At 40.1% G+C, this 17,158-nt stretch overlaps 1 protein-coding gene across 1 annotated transcript; it reads right to left on the reverse strand.

Moving 5' to 3' along the window:
- Positions 1-5: 5 nt before the first annotated feature.
- serpine3 (serpin peptidase inhibitor, clade E (nexin, plasminogen activator inhibitor type 1), member 3) lies at positions 6-7,360 on the reverse strand. The gene is made up of 9 exons (XM_031277975.2): positions 7,020-7,360; positions 5,490-5,819; positions 3,224-3,454; positions 2,020-2,262; positions 1,527-1,725; positions 1,333-1,433; positions 1,039-1,125; positions 834-917; positions 6-215 (listed from the first exon to the last, which is right to left on the reverse strand). Exons 2-9 carry the CDS (start codon positions 5,752-5,754, stop codon positions 163-165), a joined length of 1,263 nt encoding a protein of 420 aa, XP_031133835.1. The 5' UTR covers positions 5,755-5,819; positions 7,020-7,360; the 3' UTR covers positions 6-162.
- Positions 7,361-17,158: the final 9,798 nt, after the last annotated feature.

Raw genomic sequence — 17,158 nt, forward strand, 5'->3', positions numbered from 1 at the left:
TGAGCTTAAAAACATGTATTAAAATTTTATTTACAGACAAGTACAAAAATAGTGTCCCTCTTCCTGAAGTGTCCATGGACCCTCCCGTTGGTCCACAAATAAATACCAGTAGTGAATAGGGGTCAGGGTAGGATTGTGTGTGAGAGGTGTTTAGGTATGAGTCTAGGGTGCTTGGTCTGTTGGGTTCATCACTCGGCCCATGAACAAGATGGATCCTGAAATGGAGAGCACAACAAAAAACAGTTCACTAAGATGGTTTTTCACCTTAAAGGATCATACCAGTGTTTTTTTTTTTTTTTTTGTTAAATTCCGAAAAGACACTATGTGGAGACTATTTGTGATTGTAGCATGAAAGAAAGCATATGTTTTTGTTTGTAGAAATAAGACGGTTAAAATTGTTAACCTAAATGTTGCGTTTAGCCCATTCCTTTCTACTTTCCAGACAGCTGTTGCTTTCAATTAGTTTCTGTATGTTATAGCAGCAGATTTGTTTGCGTTGTGTAATCAATCTCTCACAATGAATCAAGTCTGTGTACTTTTTTGTCAAACATAAGGATAATGTTATTGTAACTAAATCCCATAAAAAAGACCAAAACCCAACAATGTCTTCAGCTGTATAAACTCATAAACCTTCAAAAATGGTCCACAAATGGCATTTAACACAAATCAAAGACCTGTGGCTGTCTGTAACAGTAGAAAAGAAACGCTACAGCATGCTCTGCAAAACATCTAATCATGATGTAAACTGTATGTGATTGGTCATAAGGAGTTAAAACATGCAAAACTACTGGGATGTTCAGTTAAGCAGACTGAAGTGGCAGTAAAATAAATACCTGTGTTAATCTGTCGTAGCAGAAATAAGAATGGCCGGTCGGCCTTGAAAACAGGTGCACGGGATCGTTTGAGTAGCACCATAGCTGCAAGGTTACGAAATTATTTTATTATTCTGTTAACAGAAATGGTTGCAGGCAAGTAGAATCATGTTAAATCACATATCTATATAACATTTTTTTACTATTTTGCAGGGTCATCGCTCACCTGTAGCAGCAGCTGCCTTTGTCCCATCTTCTGTGACTTCTATTCTCACTTCATGGAAGGCATCAGACACATAAAGACTCTCCTCCACTGTCGGAAGAAACAAACTGTCAGCTGCCAGCAGAGCTACAGTAATCTTTGTGTGGCCTTCAGCTTATGGTACGTTATACTGTTGGTTATCTGGGGTACCTTTAAAGCACAAACAACTGGAGCTTTATGGAGGTGTATTCTGTGAAAACCTGATGAATCACTGTAATAAAAATCAACAGTTTGAATGCATTGTTGATGTGTATTGACCTGATATTCCAGTGAAATCAGCTGCTGCCGGGTTAAAGGCATCAGTGATGCCCATGGCTGGAAGCGCTGACCTCAGATTGAACTTGTTCTGCATTCTGAACCTGTGAACACCAGATGACAAATTGTTGTACGTCTGAGAACTATGATCAACCAACAGTCTAAAAATCATCTGTAGCTGTGGGCATGATCTCCACCTGGGTAGGAAGATGTCCATTTTGGTTCTGCGCAGGCCGGTGTCCCAGGAGGCCAGCTGGCGAGCGGTGAGCTGGGACTCGAGGGAGGACAGCGGCGTCTTCCTCTCGCTGGCCAGGACCACCTGCAGGCTCAGGGAGCGGCCCAGGTACGGCAGCTCCAACACGGTGTAACGCTGATCGGATGCTGTCCTGAACTGACCTGCCAGGGACAGCAATAAGTTCAGGTGAGTAACATCTGACTATTTCCATTGATTTATTTGGTGATTAGTCTATCCAAGATATGACAGTTACAATGAAATGAAACTAAGAAAAACTAGCAAAACTATGAATATTGTATATAACTATATACTGGACAGTCACTTTACAGTATGATGGGTTTATTACAACAGTTATGTTGATGTTAAATTATTGACAAAAGAGAAAAAGGAATTAGTTATTTCTTTTTGGATGGATGGATGGATGGATGGATGGATGGATGGATGGTGTCTCTTACCAAAGCTGACCTCTGTAGCCTGATACATCATGGGCACCTTGATGGCACTCCCATCAGAGAGGATGAAGGGCAGGTTTTGGGTGTTGGTGAACAGGAACTGTTTCTGCCAGACGCCCCTGAAGGCCACCGTGTTGACCAGGGCCATTTGCAGCCGGTGTCCCCACCACAGGGCCTCTGCCTGGGCCTCGCCTGAGCCCGACAGCTCCCCGCTGCTGCTTCCTGCCTGGAGGGGCCACGTCTCATCTGCGAGGTAACAAGGGAAGGGCAAAGTTTAATGTAAAGGTATGTCGTGTGCAACTCATCTCTTAGAAGCCAGCCGTCTCCAGACTATTGGCAAATGTGGTCTGATGAATGAACAGAAGAAAATAATTTGTAAATACACCCAGTAGAGGTTTGGGGGGTATCATTTACATTAAAAACATTCCTCAAACATCTTGGGCACTATTTCACAACATGGAACGGGTCACAGGATGTTTACCAGGATAAGAAAGCTGGAGAAAAACTATATTTCCTCTACACACAATCATGTTTATCTTCTCTTTATTGAACTTAAACAGCTTTTCCTCTAATCATACTTTTTCAGTGAATATTAATTCTAAAACAAAATACTATCTTCAAAGCAAAAAATTTCATTTGAGGGGCCACAAGCTAAAGCTGTAAGAATTAGAATTAGAAAAGATAATGCATTAATCAAGTTTCTAGGTCACTAGGGGGCAGAGAAACCCCACAACAAGGTGACACATTATCACTCTATAAAGTCGTTTTGGCCGACATGTTGGGAAACCGTTTCCTATTTACACATCCACCAGAAACAGAGCCACATTATCATTCTACAAAAGTCTCCTTTTAGCTCTGGACTGGACTCCGTTTGCTGCACTATGTTCACCAGCTCATCGCTAACTTTGTCTGCCTGCTGTTTGGTGCTGGGCAGTTAGCGTACTGTGGGTTCATTGGAGCTTGTTTGCAGCAAACAGCTGCCTGCTGCTGGTACAAGGTTCAAGGTTCATGAGAGCGTGGAGACTGAACCCAACAGTAGCAGCTAAAAGAGGCTAAAAGGCTCCATGGAGCTGCAGAGCTGATGATAATTCTCGGTGGGTTCACTAAAAGCAAACCCTTTCATATTACACGTGCAAATGTCATTCATTCTCAATATGAAAATGGTAATAATGGGGATCTGACTGTTTTATAAAGCTGTCTTGCTTACCGTGGTTGTGTCCAGCTCGCTCCAGCTTGTCGCGAGTGGCTGGGTTGGGCTGGCTGAAGTTGGCTCGGACAACGCTGGTGTTGGCCCAGGCTGCTGCATGCTGTGTAAACTCTGTCAGAAGCTGGACGCCGCTCTGGACGAATAATGTGCAGGTCTGCTGCAGCCACATCCCCTGGCTGGTGTTGCTTATGTCACTCTGTGAATGCAACAGGAAGTCCTGTACCTGGGCATCTGCAGGATAAGAAGACACAGAGAACAGGTGAGATGTGGTGGTGCATTACGAGTTTTAGGAAGTTTATAAAAAGGGAAGGCTTCAGTTTGAACTTTATCAGCTGGATATAAAAACATGTATGCACAAGAATGGGTTTTGCACCACAGAGCTGCAAACCACTAAAATACTGCCAGCTGTTCATCTTTTTGAACTTGTTTAGAAGCAGCTTTACTATCCATCAATCATCTGCTCTAGTTCAACACATGGTCATCAGCACTGTCAAAGAATTAGAATTCAGACCACTTTAAAAAAACTGCTGAAAAATGACTTGTAAAAGTCTCTGCATCAGAGGAGTCATTCCTGAAATGGTTTCAACTCAACAGCCTTTGGCTTGTTTCAGTAGCAACCTAACTGAATTTGCACCATATCCCTGCAGGACTGTGCACAAACAAATGCTCATTTGACTTAATTTGAGCTTTGCTTAACACCGTCTGCTGAGCACTGCAGACCACAGGGACCTTCTCATCTGATAAACTCGAGGCATTTGTAGATAAAATTATCCATATTGAAGTGAAACACAGGTTCTCTCATGACTGCAACATTTCATTACTGCACAGCAGTTATTATGAGCGGAAAGCAGTCAATTTTAGGTTGGCCTCGTGTCATGTATGATTTGTATTTTATTTTATTTTTGGTGTTGCTGTTATTGTGGGATTTTGTTTTGATTTTGAGTAAGGGGTAGATATGGAATATGCCAGTTTTCTGGTTAATAATTCTTTCTATTCTTTCGCACTCTGCCTCAACATCTGCTCTTAAATGTTTCTTTGTATATGTATGGCATTGGAAAAGCAGTCATTATCAGAATCAAATGAGTATTTTCTATAAGCAGTCACTACACAGTGTGATTTCTTTCTTTTCTATGCAGCAGGGCTAAACTGAACAACAAAAGACTGACCCTCAGTCTGTTTGAACTGTTTTACTACAAACACATGACTTTAGGGCTGAAACGCTAAGTCGATCAATTGATTAGTCGATCGTCATCACGCAAATGGGCCAAACATTTTCTGGTTCCAGCTTCTCAAATGTGAGAATTCCCGGCCTTTTCTATCATTGTAAATTCAATATCTGTGAGTTTTGGACTGTTGCTCAGACAAAACAAGCACAAGTTTTGGCATTTTCACTACTTTTTATAGAACAAAAAATTGATAATTTATGAAAATAACAGTTGCAGCCCTACATGATTGTGATGTTTTAGCTCAAGTTAATTTAAAATGACTTTCTTTAGGAGCTGATCTCAGTTGAGGTATCCTGCTGAATTAGAGCCCAATATCGTCAGTTTCTATCCCTGACTGACATGTCAGATCACATCATGGAGGTAAAAGAAACAGCAGCTCCAAGTCTTATTTTGTCTTTAATTAAAGCTTTAGTGCGTAACTTTTTTATATTAATGAACGTCTGTTACATTCAAGCCATTGCCAAATGAGTTGATACAAAGCTAATTAAGACTATCAGCTCTACAGAACTCTCTCTTTATTTCTCAGCATGGCTGTGTTTAGAAATTGTTGTTGTCCGGCGACTTTCGTGCACAAGATAATGACCTCTTCTGAAGAGTACATTATGTTTTTTTAATCCTCTGTGTCCTCCTTGGCTACTAGCAACTGTGTGGAGGAGGAGGAGGGGGCGCGATTACGGAAGGCTTGTGTCATGTGGATGCAACAACAGTGGTGTTGTCATTACTTACAATTCCTCATGGGGGCGATAGAAACTACGTACTATAGCTTTAAACACACTGACCTCTCGACCCAGAGACCGAGCTTCAGGAGTGGTTAATGAGATTAGAGTGTGGAGGCAGGTATTATGGCTCCAGACACCACTGTGCTCTGCAGGGCCAATAGCAGTAGCAGCACGGCTCCCCACTACCTGGTACCAACAGCACTGAGGGTTAACAACAACCTCTCCAACCTCACTCTCACACCATGAGGAGCAGCTAATGTTACCTGTAACACAAGCTTAGCCTTTTTCATCTCCATATCAACAATCTGGGATGAATCCTACCCTTCACATTGTATCCGAGTGTTCCCTCCAGCTGAGCCAGTGTGTTGCCCCTGGCACCGAGCTGCAGCAGCCCCAGAGACAAGGAGACACTCACTGGTGACACGATCAGGTTGGAGTTGTTCTCTGTCTCGATGAGAGTCTGATAGAGGCTGACAGCGAACTTGGTGTGCAGCTCCCCCATGCTATCCTGAAGGCTGCCGTTACAGTGGCTTCTCTCCACCAACCAGAAACAAATGAAGAGTGAAGCCACTGGCAGGCGACACATGTCCTCAGTGCTGCAGGAGGGGGAAGTGTCCACAGAGTGCAACAGAAGACCCAAAAAACTAAATCCTGTATGACCAAAAGAAAGAACGTAAATAACCCACTGAGGGCAGTGAGGTCAACAAGCAGCCAAGTCATATTGCGGTATCATTAAAAAAAAAGAAATCTGTAAAAGTTCTCGACTTATACTGCGTGTGTGCTGATTTACAACTGTTTTGTTGGATGTAATGCATACAAATTGAACACAGTTTATTGAAACATCAATTTTATAATTTCATATGTGGGTTTTGCATATATTTGCTGTATCATGATATATATAGAAATCCGTAAAATATGGACTAAAAGTGTTTCATAAGTTCTAGGTCAAATTTATATTAAGCAACGTGGAGTGCAAAATCTGAAAAGACATATTTAAGATGTATAAAAGACCAGTAAACATTAAAATAGCAGGCAATATGCCAAATGGCAGCAGCAGCAGCAGCAACAGCAATAATAGCAACTATATTTGGCAAAATTAGTCAAGTTTAAACTGACAAATGATGTTGTACTATATTGTATTACTAGTATACTATAGTAATTTAAGGTCATTGTGGAGAGATTAAAGCCAATTAAGTAATGTTTCGTCACCTATCCAAAACATGCAGAAATATTAGTCTATAGGAACAGTGGTGGAATGTAACTAAGAACATTTACTCAAGTACTTTACTTAAGTACAATTTTGAGGGTACTTCTTTGCTTGAGTGATCCATTTTGTACAATACTGTACTTCAATTTTTACTGCATTTTTCAACAGCTGTAGATCAAACTATACACACCTCGATTGGCTGCACCATTTACATGTTGCTGACATGTTAATGCATGATATAATAATGTTAATATAATACACAATACTATTAATTTAACACTCATTTGGGCCATTTTCTGCCTACTTATATAGCATTAATTGTACTTCTCTATAATGTACTTTTACTGAAGTTTAATGCAGGACTTTTGCATTGTTGTATTGCTACTTTTACTTAAGTAAATAATCTAAATACTTCTTACTGCACTACATAAGTGATGGAAAATGTAAATTTAGGAGCTTACTAAAATTATGAATATAAGTTGCCCACTAAGATGATAAATAGCCCTAACCCTAATAAGTGCTACAAACTCCCATTAGGCTTACACCTTAATGTGATCATTTTTGTCTCCTCAGATGAAATATTATTGTGATCATTTTCCGTTGATGTCTCAGCTCAGTTGAAATGATGCAGCTGCGGGTCCTACCTGCGAACAGGTGAGGTAGAATCCTTTTAACTCCAGCTGTTCTCTCAGACTGTCACCAACCATTCAGCCTCTGCAGGGGAGCTGGTGTCCTGTCTGTCCCCGGCTATCTGTCACTGTCACCTGTTTCTTGTCACTGAATCAGTCCTCTGCTGTCCCCGGCTGTCGGTTCGGTTCTCCGGTCGTCTCTCACTGAAGCAGTCTGTAGGCTAGTCATAAGACCGTGTTTAGAGGGGAACGCTCCGCGCCGTGTTTGCGGTCTCCGTCGGCGATGTCCGTACCACTCGTCCGGGATTCCTGCCTCCCCGGGGCTATAAGGAGCCAGGCGGAGGGAGGCATGTCACTGACCAGCAAATCCCAAACCGGGCAGAGGGAAGGAAAAAAACACACACACGCGCACACAGCACGCATGCATGCATGCATGCACGTTTTCTGAAATTTTACACCCAAGGTGAACATTTCTGCATACCTATCTGTGAACAGTTTATCCATGTTAATTCTGTGGATTATCTATATTTTGAATTTTAATTGCTTTATTTAAATGGTGTGAGCACCAATACAATTCCGCTCACCTACAAAACTTGTACAAAAAATATATCTGGATGATGGATAGATACCACTAGAGGATATTGAGAAAATAGTAGTTTTAGTAGCCTACTAATCTGGGTGAACTGGCCCTTTAAATAGCAAGAGAAGCGAGACAGTGGTGCGTTTGAGAGGAAAAATGTTCACCTTCATGAAGCACTAAGTCCCACACAACACAATTATACATGCATCAACCTAATAAACCATAATTAAGAAGATTAACCAAAATATGCTGTCTGTGTTGCTGACAAAACGTTTTTTATTGGTTGAATTTATGACTGAAATTTCTGTCCATGTGTGGGCTAATGATTTTTATTACATGTCATTTAGCTGACGCATTTATCCAAAGCGACTTACAATTGCTATATATGTCAGAGGTCACACGCCTCTGGAGCAACTAGGGGTTAAGTGCCTTGCTCAGGGACACATTGGTTGATGTATTGCAGTGGGAATCAAACCCCGGTCTCCCACACCAAAGGCATGTGTCATATCCACTGCGCCATCACCACCCCCAATATGATGGTGGTGTCTCTTATGGTCCAAGACAATGTGTTTTCATTTGTTACTATCTCTAAGATTTCTTAAAATGTCTGCCTCCACCCCCATATCATGGAGGTGAAATGTTCTGCACATCTCACTGTGGACACTTTTCAAGGGAAAAAAAATATATTAATTAGGCCTACCACAAGGCAGGGGCCCACAAACTTTTTTTTGCCCTGGGGTCGTCTAGACTCTAGTGGGTTAATATGGCTATGGAGATAGTTTATCTATCTATCTATCTATCTATCTATCTATCTATCTATCTATCTATCTATCTATCTATCTATCTAGCTATCTATCTATCTATCTATCTATGCTTTGGGTCTGTTTGTGGATGTCATTATTGTTAACTGTGATATTTGTTATTTCTTATGGCATAAATATCATTGGCTGCTATGAATATAGGATATCATATGTATTGCATTTTCTTTTTGTTGTGATACTTTTAGGGCTATATAGTCCTTTTGTAGGAAAAACAAACAGAAAATAGTTATTTTCAAGACATCTTTTCTGTTATACAAGCCATTCTGCCTTTTGTTGCGATGATTAAAAGACATTCTGCTCTGAGCGTCACACTTCTGCGTCAGCATTTCTAATTGGAATCACTCTGTGGAATGTGGACTCACTCATCATGGACATGTTGCTGCTCCAGCATGTGTAACTGTAATAACAGTCATAATCAATGATGGGTACAGACATGGGCTCCAGCATGAAAAAGGCATATAGACATTGCTTTTTTAGAATAATATTAGAACAAAAAAAAAAAATAGCCTAGCCTATATAACAATGTACAAAATCTTAAATAATAATAAATTAGGCTTTATTTTCATATATAAAAACAGCAAATAAAAACCTCTAATTATAAATCTAATTGTGGATGATCTTCAAACCTTGCACAGGATAAAGATAAAAAGCGTTTCATTGGGATTTGTTGATTTACTGTAAAAACAAGTCTACATGCCACGCTAGCAGCAGTGCTTTGAGATAAATGCTAACGCTAGCATGGCAACATGTTAACATGGTGTTTTTCAGGTAAAATGTTGTAATGTAATGCCATTAGTTTTGCAGATATTTACACTAATCATAAACCAAGGTGTTGGACAAATCAAAATTTGACCTGATGATGGCGCTAGATGAAGAGTAAGGAGTCACTAAAGTTATTACAAGCCATTCTGAGGGAGATATGAATGTGTGACCAAATTCCAAAGCAATCCATCTAATAGTTTTTGAGATATCTCACTCAAACCCCTAAATGCAGTGGATGAAAAGTCAGGGGTTCACACAAGTTGTTATGCTATATTGTCTAAATTTTGGCAATCCATCCAATAGTTGTCCAGATGGATCAGTCTGGATCAAAGTGGTGGACTGAGGGACAGATTGACATTTCCATTGTCACAGTGTGGCTAAAACACAACAGTTCTAATCATCCACCAAAGAAACAGATTTAAAGAAAGTCTCCCTGTATATTCAGATGTTAGTCTTGCTGTAGTAAATAAGTGTCAAACAACCTGTGAAAAGCAGGAGGACCAATCCAAATCCTCCCTTACTATGTAAAACAAAACTGCTCGACATCTCTTTAATCCGTTAGTTCTTTGAATAATTACTTTGAAGCAATTACACAGATAAAGCTTTATTGAGTGTGCACATGATCCGTCATTACATTTTCCACTCTTAACAGCTATTTTAATGTAGTTATTTTGCAGTGAGAAGGAGCAGAGAAAATAAGGGACTTTTGCATAATTTGATTTTTACTGGAATCTCCTTGATTTAAGTACAGATTTGATGTGCCTTTACAGTGCACTTGTCATTGTCACTGGCAACACACAACATATACACTCATCTGAATGTGTATGAAGACAAGAACATGAAGAATTGTCCATAGTTAATAATGGTATGCCCTGTATTTCACCTAAAATCAATCTGCTATGGAGTGATCTCCCCTCAACTGCCCCTCTTAATTGGGGACATGACAGTCAGCAAAATAAATTGTGGACATTTTTTCCCATGAAGGAGAGAACATGATTGGTAGCCATCAGGTATTTGGCTGCTTTGTCTAATGGGGGATTCCGGCCATTACTGGACTTGACTAATTAGTGGAGGCATGGCTTGGCTTCATTAAACGGAGTCGCCACATTCTTTAAAACCCAACGCCCCAACTACAAACACAGGAATTTTGATTTTTAAGGACTGGGATGGAGGAGATGAGATGTCACGGTAACTGACCAAAGACAATTGTTTGAAAAGATGCCACCATAAACAGCAGCTTTCATCTTGGCGGTTGTGAGGCCTTTGAAGGAACACTATGTTAGAGGTTCATATTTGTGAAGTAGAAATAATGATTTGAGCTCTCTGTTTCTGATCCCTGGACCAACTGCAAAGCAAGCTGCCGCTGCTCTGAGGGGTCAGGATGGAGGGCGACAGCGTCACTCTGCAGTGGGGAGTTGTGCTCAGGAGGCCTCTGCACACTAAATATAATCATTCTTCACTTATCTGTGCAGGTAATTATGTGCACCTGGCACTGTTTCAAAAGAGCATGCTGATATTAACAGGACAGTCACTTTCACTGCTCCTTGAGCTGCCAGTTTACCCCGCAGTTTGGTCGGCTGCCACTTGGTTACAGCCAGGCCAAACTGACCTGGCATGCCAACCAGTTTGTGCCAGGCTACAGACAATACTGCTGTAGTACATGACGAGCTGCTCTGCCCTTTTGGGGTCAAAGTCAAGTCTCAAGTCTCAAGTCTTTATAAGTAAATGCACAAGAGTCCAGTCTAAGCCTCAAGTCTGTTGATAAGATAAGAAGTAAAAGAGGGAGCGATATTGTCTCAGTGTATGAGCGTGTTTCTGATTCTGTTGCTATATTTAGTGATATGGTGTTAATTGAAGAATTGATCGTGTACAACAATGGAGAATTACCTTTACTGAAACAAATGGTAAATGGACTGCACTCAGGGGTGTCGGACTGGGGGGAAAAATGGGACTGAGTATCCAGGGCCCTCATGTGAGGAGGGCCCAAAAAGATGCTAGAATGAATAGCTGTAGATGCAGGGAGGGGCCCCTAGAAAATGCCTTTCTACAGGGCCCAGAATTTTGTGTTACGCCCCTGACTGCACTTTCTTTACATTAGCAGACAAAGCGCTTCAGTAATTCTTCATTCCCACACACACACACACACACACACACACACACACACACACACACACACACACACACACTAATGACAGTTGAACTACCATGCAAGGCACTAGCCTGACCATCAGGAGCAATTTGCGATTTAGCGTTTTGCTCAAGGACACCTCAACATGTGTATAGGGAGAGCCGGGGATGGAACCACCAACCCTGCAATTAATAGACAAAATATTGCTGTCACAGTGTGTCCTTTGTAATTGCAGGGCTGAAACATTCAGTGTACATACACTGAGAATTTACTTTTTTAGGGAGTGTAGACATTAATGATGTCTATGTTCTGGTCAACATCCTCAGCCCATTTTCACAATATTATAATCACAACGTAACGCGTTATCACAGAAGAGTTCTTTGAAATTAGAAACATCCTTTTGAGAACATTATGAGATGTTAAGTGGGTGCATCCTGCTAACTGAGATAAATTAATCAGCACCTCTTGTGGCTCTGTATCTGTATATAGATAAAATATATTACAATCATTTCAAGATTAACCAGCATCACTGGTTATTTTAGGCATAAGAGAAAGTGTATATTTCAGAATTGTTTGGATTTAGGAGTAAATCAAGTGATGCATGTCAGTGAAATGTCCTCAACAATGATTCTAATACCTAACATTTGCACGTGCATGTCAGTCTGTGTTTCCAGTTTTTTTTTTTTTTATTACTCTATGAAAGTTTTCCCTTCCATTTCAAAATATGTTCATTGATGAGTGTCTCTGTGTGACTCTGCGATGCCTCCGCCTTTCCCCACACGGCAGCAATTTAATCCCTAACTAACGGAGACTGTCGCCAGGCTCTCCATTCAGACCGCTCACCCCAGTCCCCTTTCCACCACCTGACCTTTGACCCCGAAGGGAAAATGATAATGAACGGAAAAGGAAGAGGAGGAGGAGGAGGAGGGGTTTACAGAGTAGAATAACCACAAACCACAGGAATTCTCTGTGGAAAGAAGAAGTAGTAGAAGAAGAAGAAGAAGAAGAAGAAGAAGAAGAACAACAACAACAACAACAACAACAACAACAACAACAACAACAACAAGAGGCAGAAGGTGAAGAACAACAAAGATGAACATGATAATGAAAAACCACTACTACTATAGCTGGCTAACCCACTAATCTTTGCTTCATGGTACAGGCCCCAGAAGAAAAACAACAAATGAGAAGTACAACAACAAAGAAGGAAGATGATAAAGATGAACAAGACTAATGGAAGAAAATGATAAACATTCAAGTCAAAGTACAGTGTTGTATAAAAGATGAAGAAAAGTAAAGGAAGACGACAAAGAACAAGAAAAAGTAGACCAAGTTGCAAAGATATTTCTGTTGCCAGTACACAGTTTTAAAGCAGTCTATATGAAAAAGTTGCATACATGAATAATGGTTTCGAAGCAGCCAAGAGTTCAGTGTTAAGGAGAGATGCACTGAGCACAGTTTGGCTGGGATTGACAGACTCATTCTGCTTCACCTCCAGTGTCCTACTTCCCCTCAGGCTCCTGGGCCTTCGGGCAGTTGAGGCGGGGAGGGATTAGAGGGGATGCTGGTGTGCGGGGCCGGGCCAGGCTGCAACAACGCCAGCAGCCCTGTGAGCCGGTGTCGCCAGAGCGATCTGCCAGGTACGCCACGGCGGATTAAAGCTACTAGTGCTGGCACTGTGAGAGGGGCGACGTGAGGGGACGTGTCCCACGTAGCCTTCACCCCGCAGGAGCATGGCTCCGGAGAACCGTGGGAAAAATGTTTGGTGGTTGTTATTTTGAGTGTCAAGACAGCAGCTTTAAAAAACAGAAATACCCTTAAATGTTTGAGAATATCCTAAACATTCACTACTGCAACAAATTTAAAAAAGTTTTAGATCATGTTGGTTCGAACATTGTATCAGTTACACTGTGGAGGTTTTGGTTTGTGCAGCTTTTAATAAACATGTTAGTGATTTGTGAAGTAGTTGTAGTAGCTTTTTCAACCTGTTTCTCTATAGCGCCATCTGCTGCCATTTGGTATTGAAGTGAAAAGCTGTCTTCTGCATTCAAGGTTCAGTTTTGTAGTGTATAGCTGCAGAAATACCCATACTTCTGGTTAGGAATAATGCTTTGCGTCAGGGGTCTTCAACGTTATTTAGGCCAAGGACCCCTCAGCTGAAAAAGAGGGACCCCTTACTATATATATTGTATAAAATTGAGTTGCATATTAAACTGGGCCTACAATAACGTGTAGGGCGGCCTAGAGCCTGCACATACCTTTTTATGTTGCATAAATACTAATTATTAAAATAATAATTGTTGACATATTCATATATTTATACATCAGTTTTAGCTACAATTAGTTTTAATGTTAAATTGTGGCACAGTGAATATTTAAGCTTAACTGTGTCTGTGGATGGCTACCTTATGGCTACCTTATCTATGGGCCAGTAAGCCTATCATCAAAAAAATATGTTTCTTTACAAATAATATGTTGGATTTATGTTAATGTATATTTTCAGACATATTTTATTGTAATTTTTGTTTTTTTTAAACTATCAAACAATCATTTGGTGCAGCAACTCTGAGGACCCCCTACCCCTGTTGAAGATCTCTGCTTTATGTTGTAATTACAACAGTAAACCCCTCCTATTACTCACAGACATGTATCTGTATGAGACAACGTGGCACATATGGCCTATAAAGACCTCTTTTCTCTCATTCTCGTCAGCACAAAACACTCACATTCTGTGCAAATATTACTTTGAAAACTTATTTTTGTAGAAGAAAAACTTAAGGGTATAAATGTACTGTTGCATAAAACATGTAAACCTTTGTCAGTCAGGGATCTCTGAATCCCAACTTGCAGACTGATCTGTTTTCCAGACTTCCTCATCTGTAACCTCTGCACTGTGGAAGCAATACATTACACAACTCTCTGTGTTGATTGGTTGATGATGACATCACCTCTGCAGGACTGCAAGGAGACTTTGCCATGACAACCAGTGTGCACTATTATTGGATTTCCATCTTCAGCCTGTATGGAGACCTCACAAGGAGACTCACACCTGTTTAAGTGCTCAGACTGTGGAGAGAGGCAGGTTTCACAGGCTGAGCTGAAACAAGAGGTTGTTAAAGATGTCCCCAGACACAGAGGAGCATTACAGTGAAACAGCTCTGACATACAGTGATTCTGTTTCAACAAGTCCTGAAAAACTTATAGGATGTATAATCTGACTTTATTCATTTAGAGATTAGTTTAAAATCAAGACACAGCTGATAATAAAATCACTTGAAGTGGAAATCATGTATTCAAATTAAATCTTTAGCCTCAATGTTCAACACAAGAGGGCAGCATTGTATTTCATTAAAATACTTTACTGTCTAAGAATATTACAAGAACATTTTTACATGTTAGAAGATCACTCATGTTCCTTCGTAGGTCAGAAAATATTCAGTCTTGTTGAGTCTTTATTTAATGACAGTTTAAAACTCATCTTAAGACAATTGTTTTTTTTTTTAAATGTTATGGCTACATGACTGAACATTTTCTGTAATCTGTAGTTTCCTGTGCCTCACTTTCCACCAAACTATATACCTATAAAGTCCCTTTAACTTTTTATTCACATAAAGTAAGTAATCCTCAGTTTCCCCTTATTTATTAAGGGGTTTAATCACTTGAGGTATAATTTTTAAGTCTCTTAAACAAGCTCCCCCATTGACATCAGGACAGCAGAAACACATCTTCCATCACAGACTGAAAACTCATCTGTTCAGAATGTAACTTGGCCCATAAATTAATAATAACAAAAAAAGTAAAACTTGCATGATTGTTTCCACATGGTTGAATGCACTTGTTGTAAGACACTTTGGATAAAAGCGTCAGCTAAATAATTGTAATATAATATAATGTAATCTGCAGAATGTTAAACTGGGCAAAGCTTGAGTCCAGTTGACTGCATTTACTACCTTGCCCTGACTTTTAGTATCTTCTGCTGCTGATGTGATATTTTTAAATTAAAATGGCCCCTCCAAATAGCCAAAAAAGCAATTACAACTATTTTTTGCTGTTAGATCCAATATGTGTGTTTTCATTTTTTTTAAGTTATCATCTGGGCATTTTCACTCCAAGCCAACAACATAGTTATGGTGGTGTCCCTCATAATTACACACCTGTGCACTTTGATGATATGTTTGGTAGGCAGCACATGGCACAACAGTTCTTCCACCTTAAACACAATTGCAAGATAAAGAAACTTCTGTACGGAACCGTATTACATTCACCATAGAATAAAAAACACCTTATCTCGTAATATTGAGAAAATAACTCATAATTTTGAGAAAAGATCTCGTTATTACGAGATCCTATCTCGTAATTTTGAGAAGAGATCTCGTAGTTATGAGCTCCTATCTCGTAATATTGAGAAAAGATCTCATAATTATGAGATGAATGCATTTTCACAACAACAGATAACAGCTCTCTTGTGTGAAGCTTTCAGGCTAGCTGATGCCATGGAAGCAAATAGGCCTACGTCTCACCTGTTTAATTTAATCCGTTTTTATTTTGGTTTGGGTTTGAGACATTGGGAGATGCTAATGTCTTTAAGTACTATAGATGGGATTGTTATCAGTTTGTCGACTTTGCGCAGGCACCTCAGGACTTTGAGGTTGTTCCAGCGGAAAGCCCATTCTGATCTGTTGGACATTGTAGTGTTTCTGCAGGATCAGTTGAACAGATATGTCCATTAATTAATACTATAAAGTTACATTAGAAGTATCACGCTAACTTAACCCAGCTGAATTTAATGTTACCTCTCGGTGGTACAGTTGATCACTGAGACGTGGCCTATTGACAACTAGATATGCCGCCTTCCAGGTGTTTAAAATTATCTCATAATTACGAGATCTTTTCTCAAAATTACGAGATCAGGATCTTGTAATCATGAGATCTTTTCTCAAAATTACAAGATCAGGATCTTCTAATTACGAGATCTTTTCTCAAAATTAGGAGATAGGAACTCATAATTACGAGATCTTTTCTCAAAATTATGAGTTATTTTCTCAATATTACAAGATCAGGTGTCTACATTTTTTTTCTATGGTGAATGTAATACGCTTCCGTACTTCTGCGCTACAAGTCAAACTTCAAGTTCACAGCGCTGTAAGTCATCTGCTTCAGTTTACTATTTGTCATAAGGAACAAACTCAAAGCCATTCAACACAGTAAGTGCCAGTTTGCTTAGTTGTTAGACGTTAAAAGTTTGTTACCAATTTATACCACACTGAGGTGCCAGCTGACGGTATCAGTTTCTTTTATTCATGTACTTTGCTCTATGATATCAGGACTATTTGTATTGTTTAAACTCCCATCAATTCTGCATAAAATATGAAATAACCTGGTAGTCACTTTGCTGTCATTCTCACTAACTTGACTAAGCTCCTTGGGGGCCTTCAGATTTTAACCTGCTTTCTTAAAGGTCCAATGTGTAGGAATTTCTCCCATCTAGCGTTGAGATCATATATCGCAATCAACTCTCCTGCACCACGCAGTTCAAAGTATGTATTACAGCTACGGTAGCCTTCACGCTTCAAAAAGCCGGTCTCTTGCTCTTTTCAATATCCTTTTTCTTTTTCTGGGCGAAGAAGAAGACTCCTGTTCCTGAAATTTGGATTTTGAATACGTGTGGTCCTCCATGTTTCCTTCTTCAAACTTCCCGGGCCGGGAAGCTACGATACCCATTAGCAGCATTAGCAGCACCTGTGAGTTTATCACGTCCTGTATGTCCCTTACCGGCTAACATATTTCAAGATGGCGCATTAATATGGAGCGTCTGCCCCAGTTCATGCGACTGCAAATGTCAAATTTCAAGCCAAAAGGAATA

This window comes from Sander lucioperca, chromosome 8, assembly GCF_008315115.2.
Source record: "Sander lucioperca isolate FBNREF2018 chromosome 8, SLUC_FBN_1.2, whole genome shotgun sequence".
Taxonomy (NCBI): Eukaryota; Metazoa; Chordata; class Actinopteri; order Perciformes; family Percidae; genus Sander; species Sander lucioperca.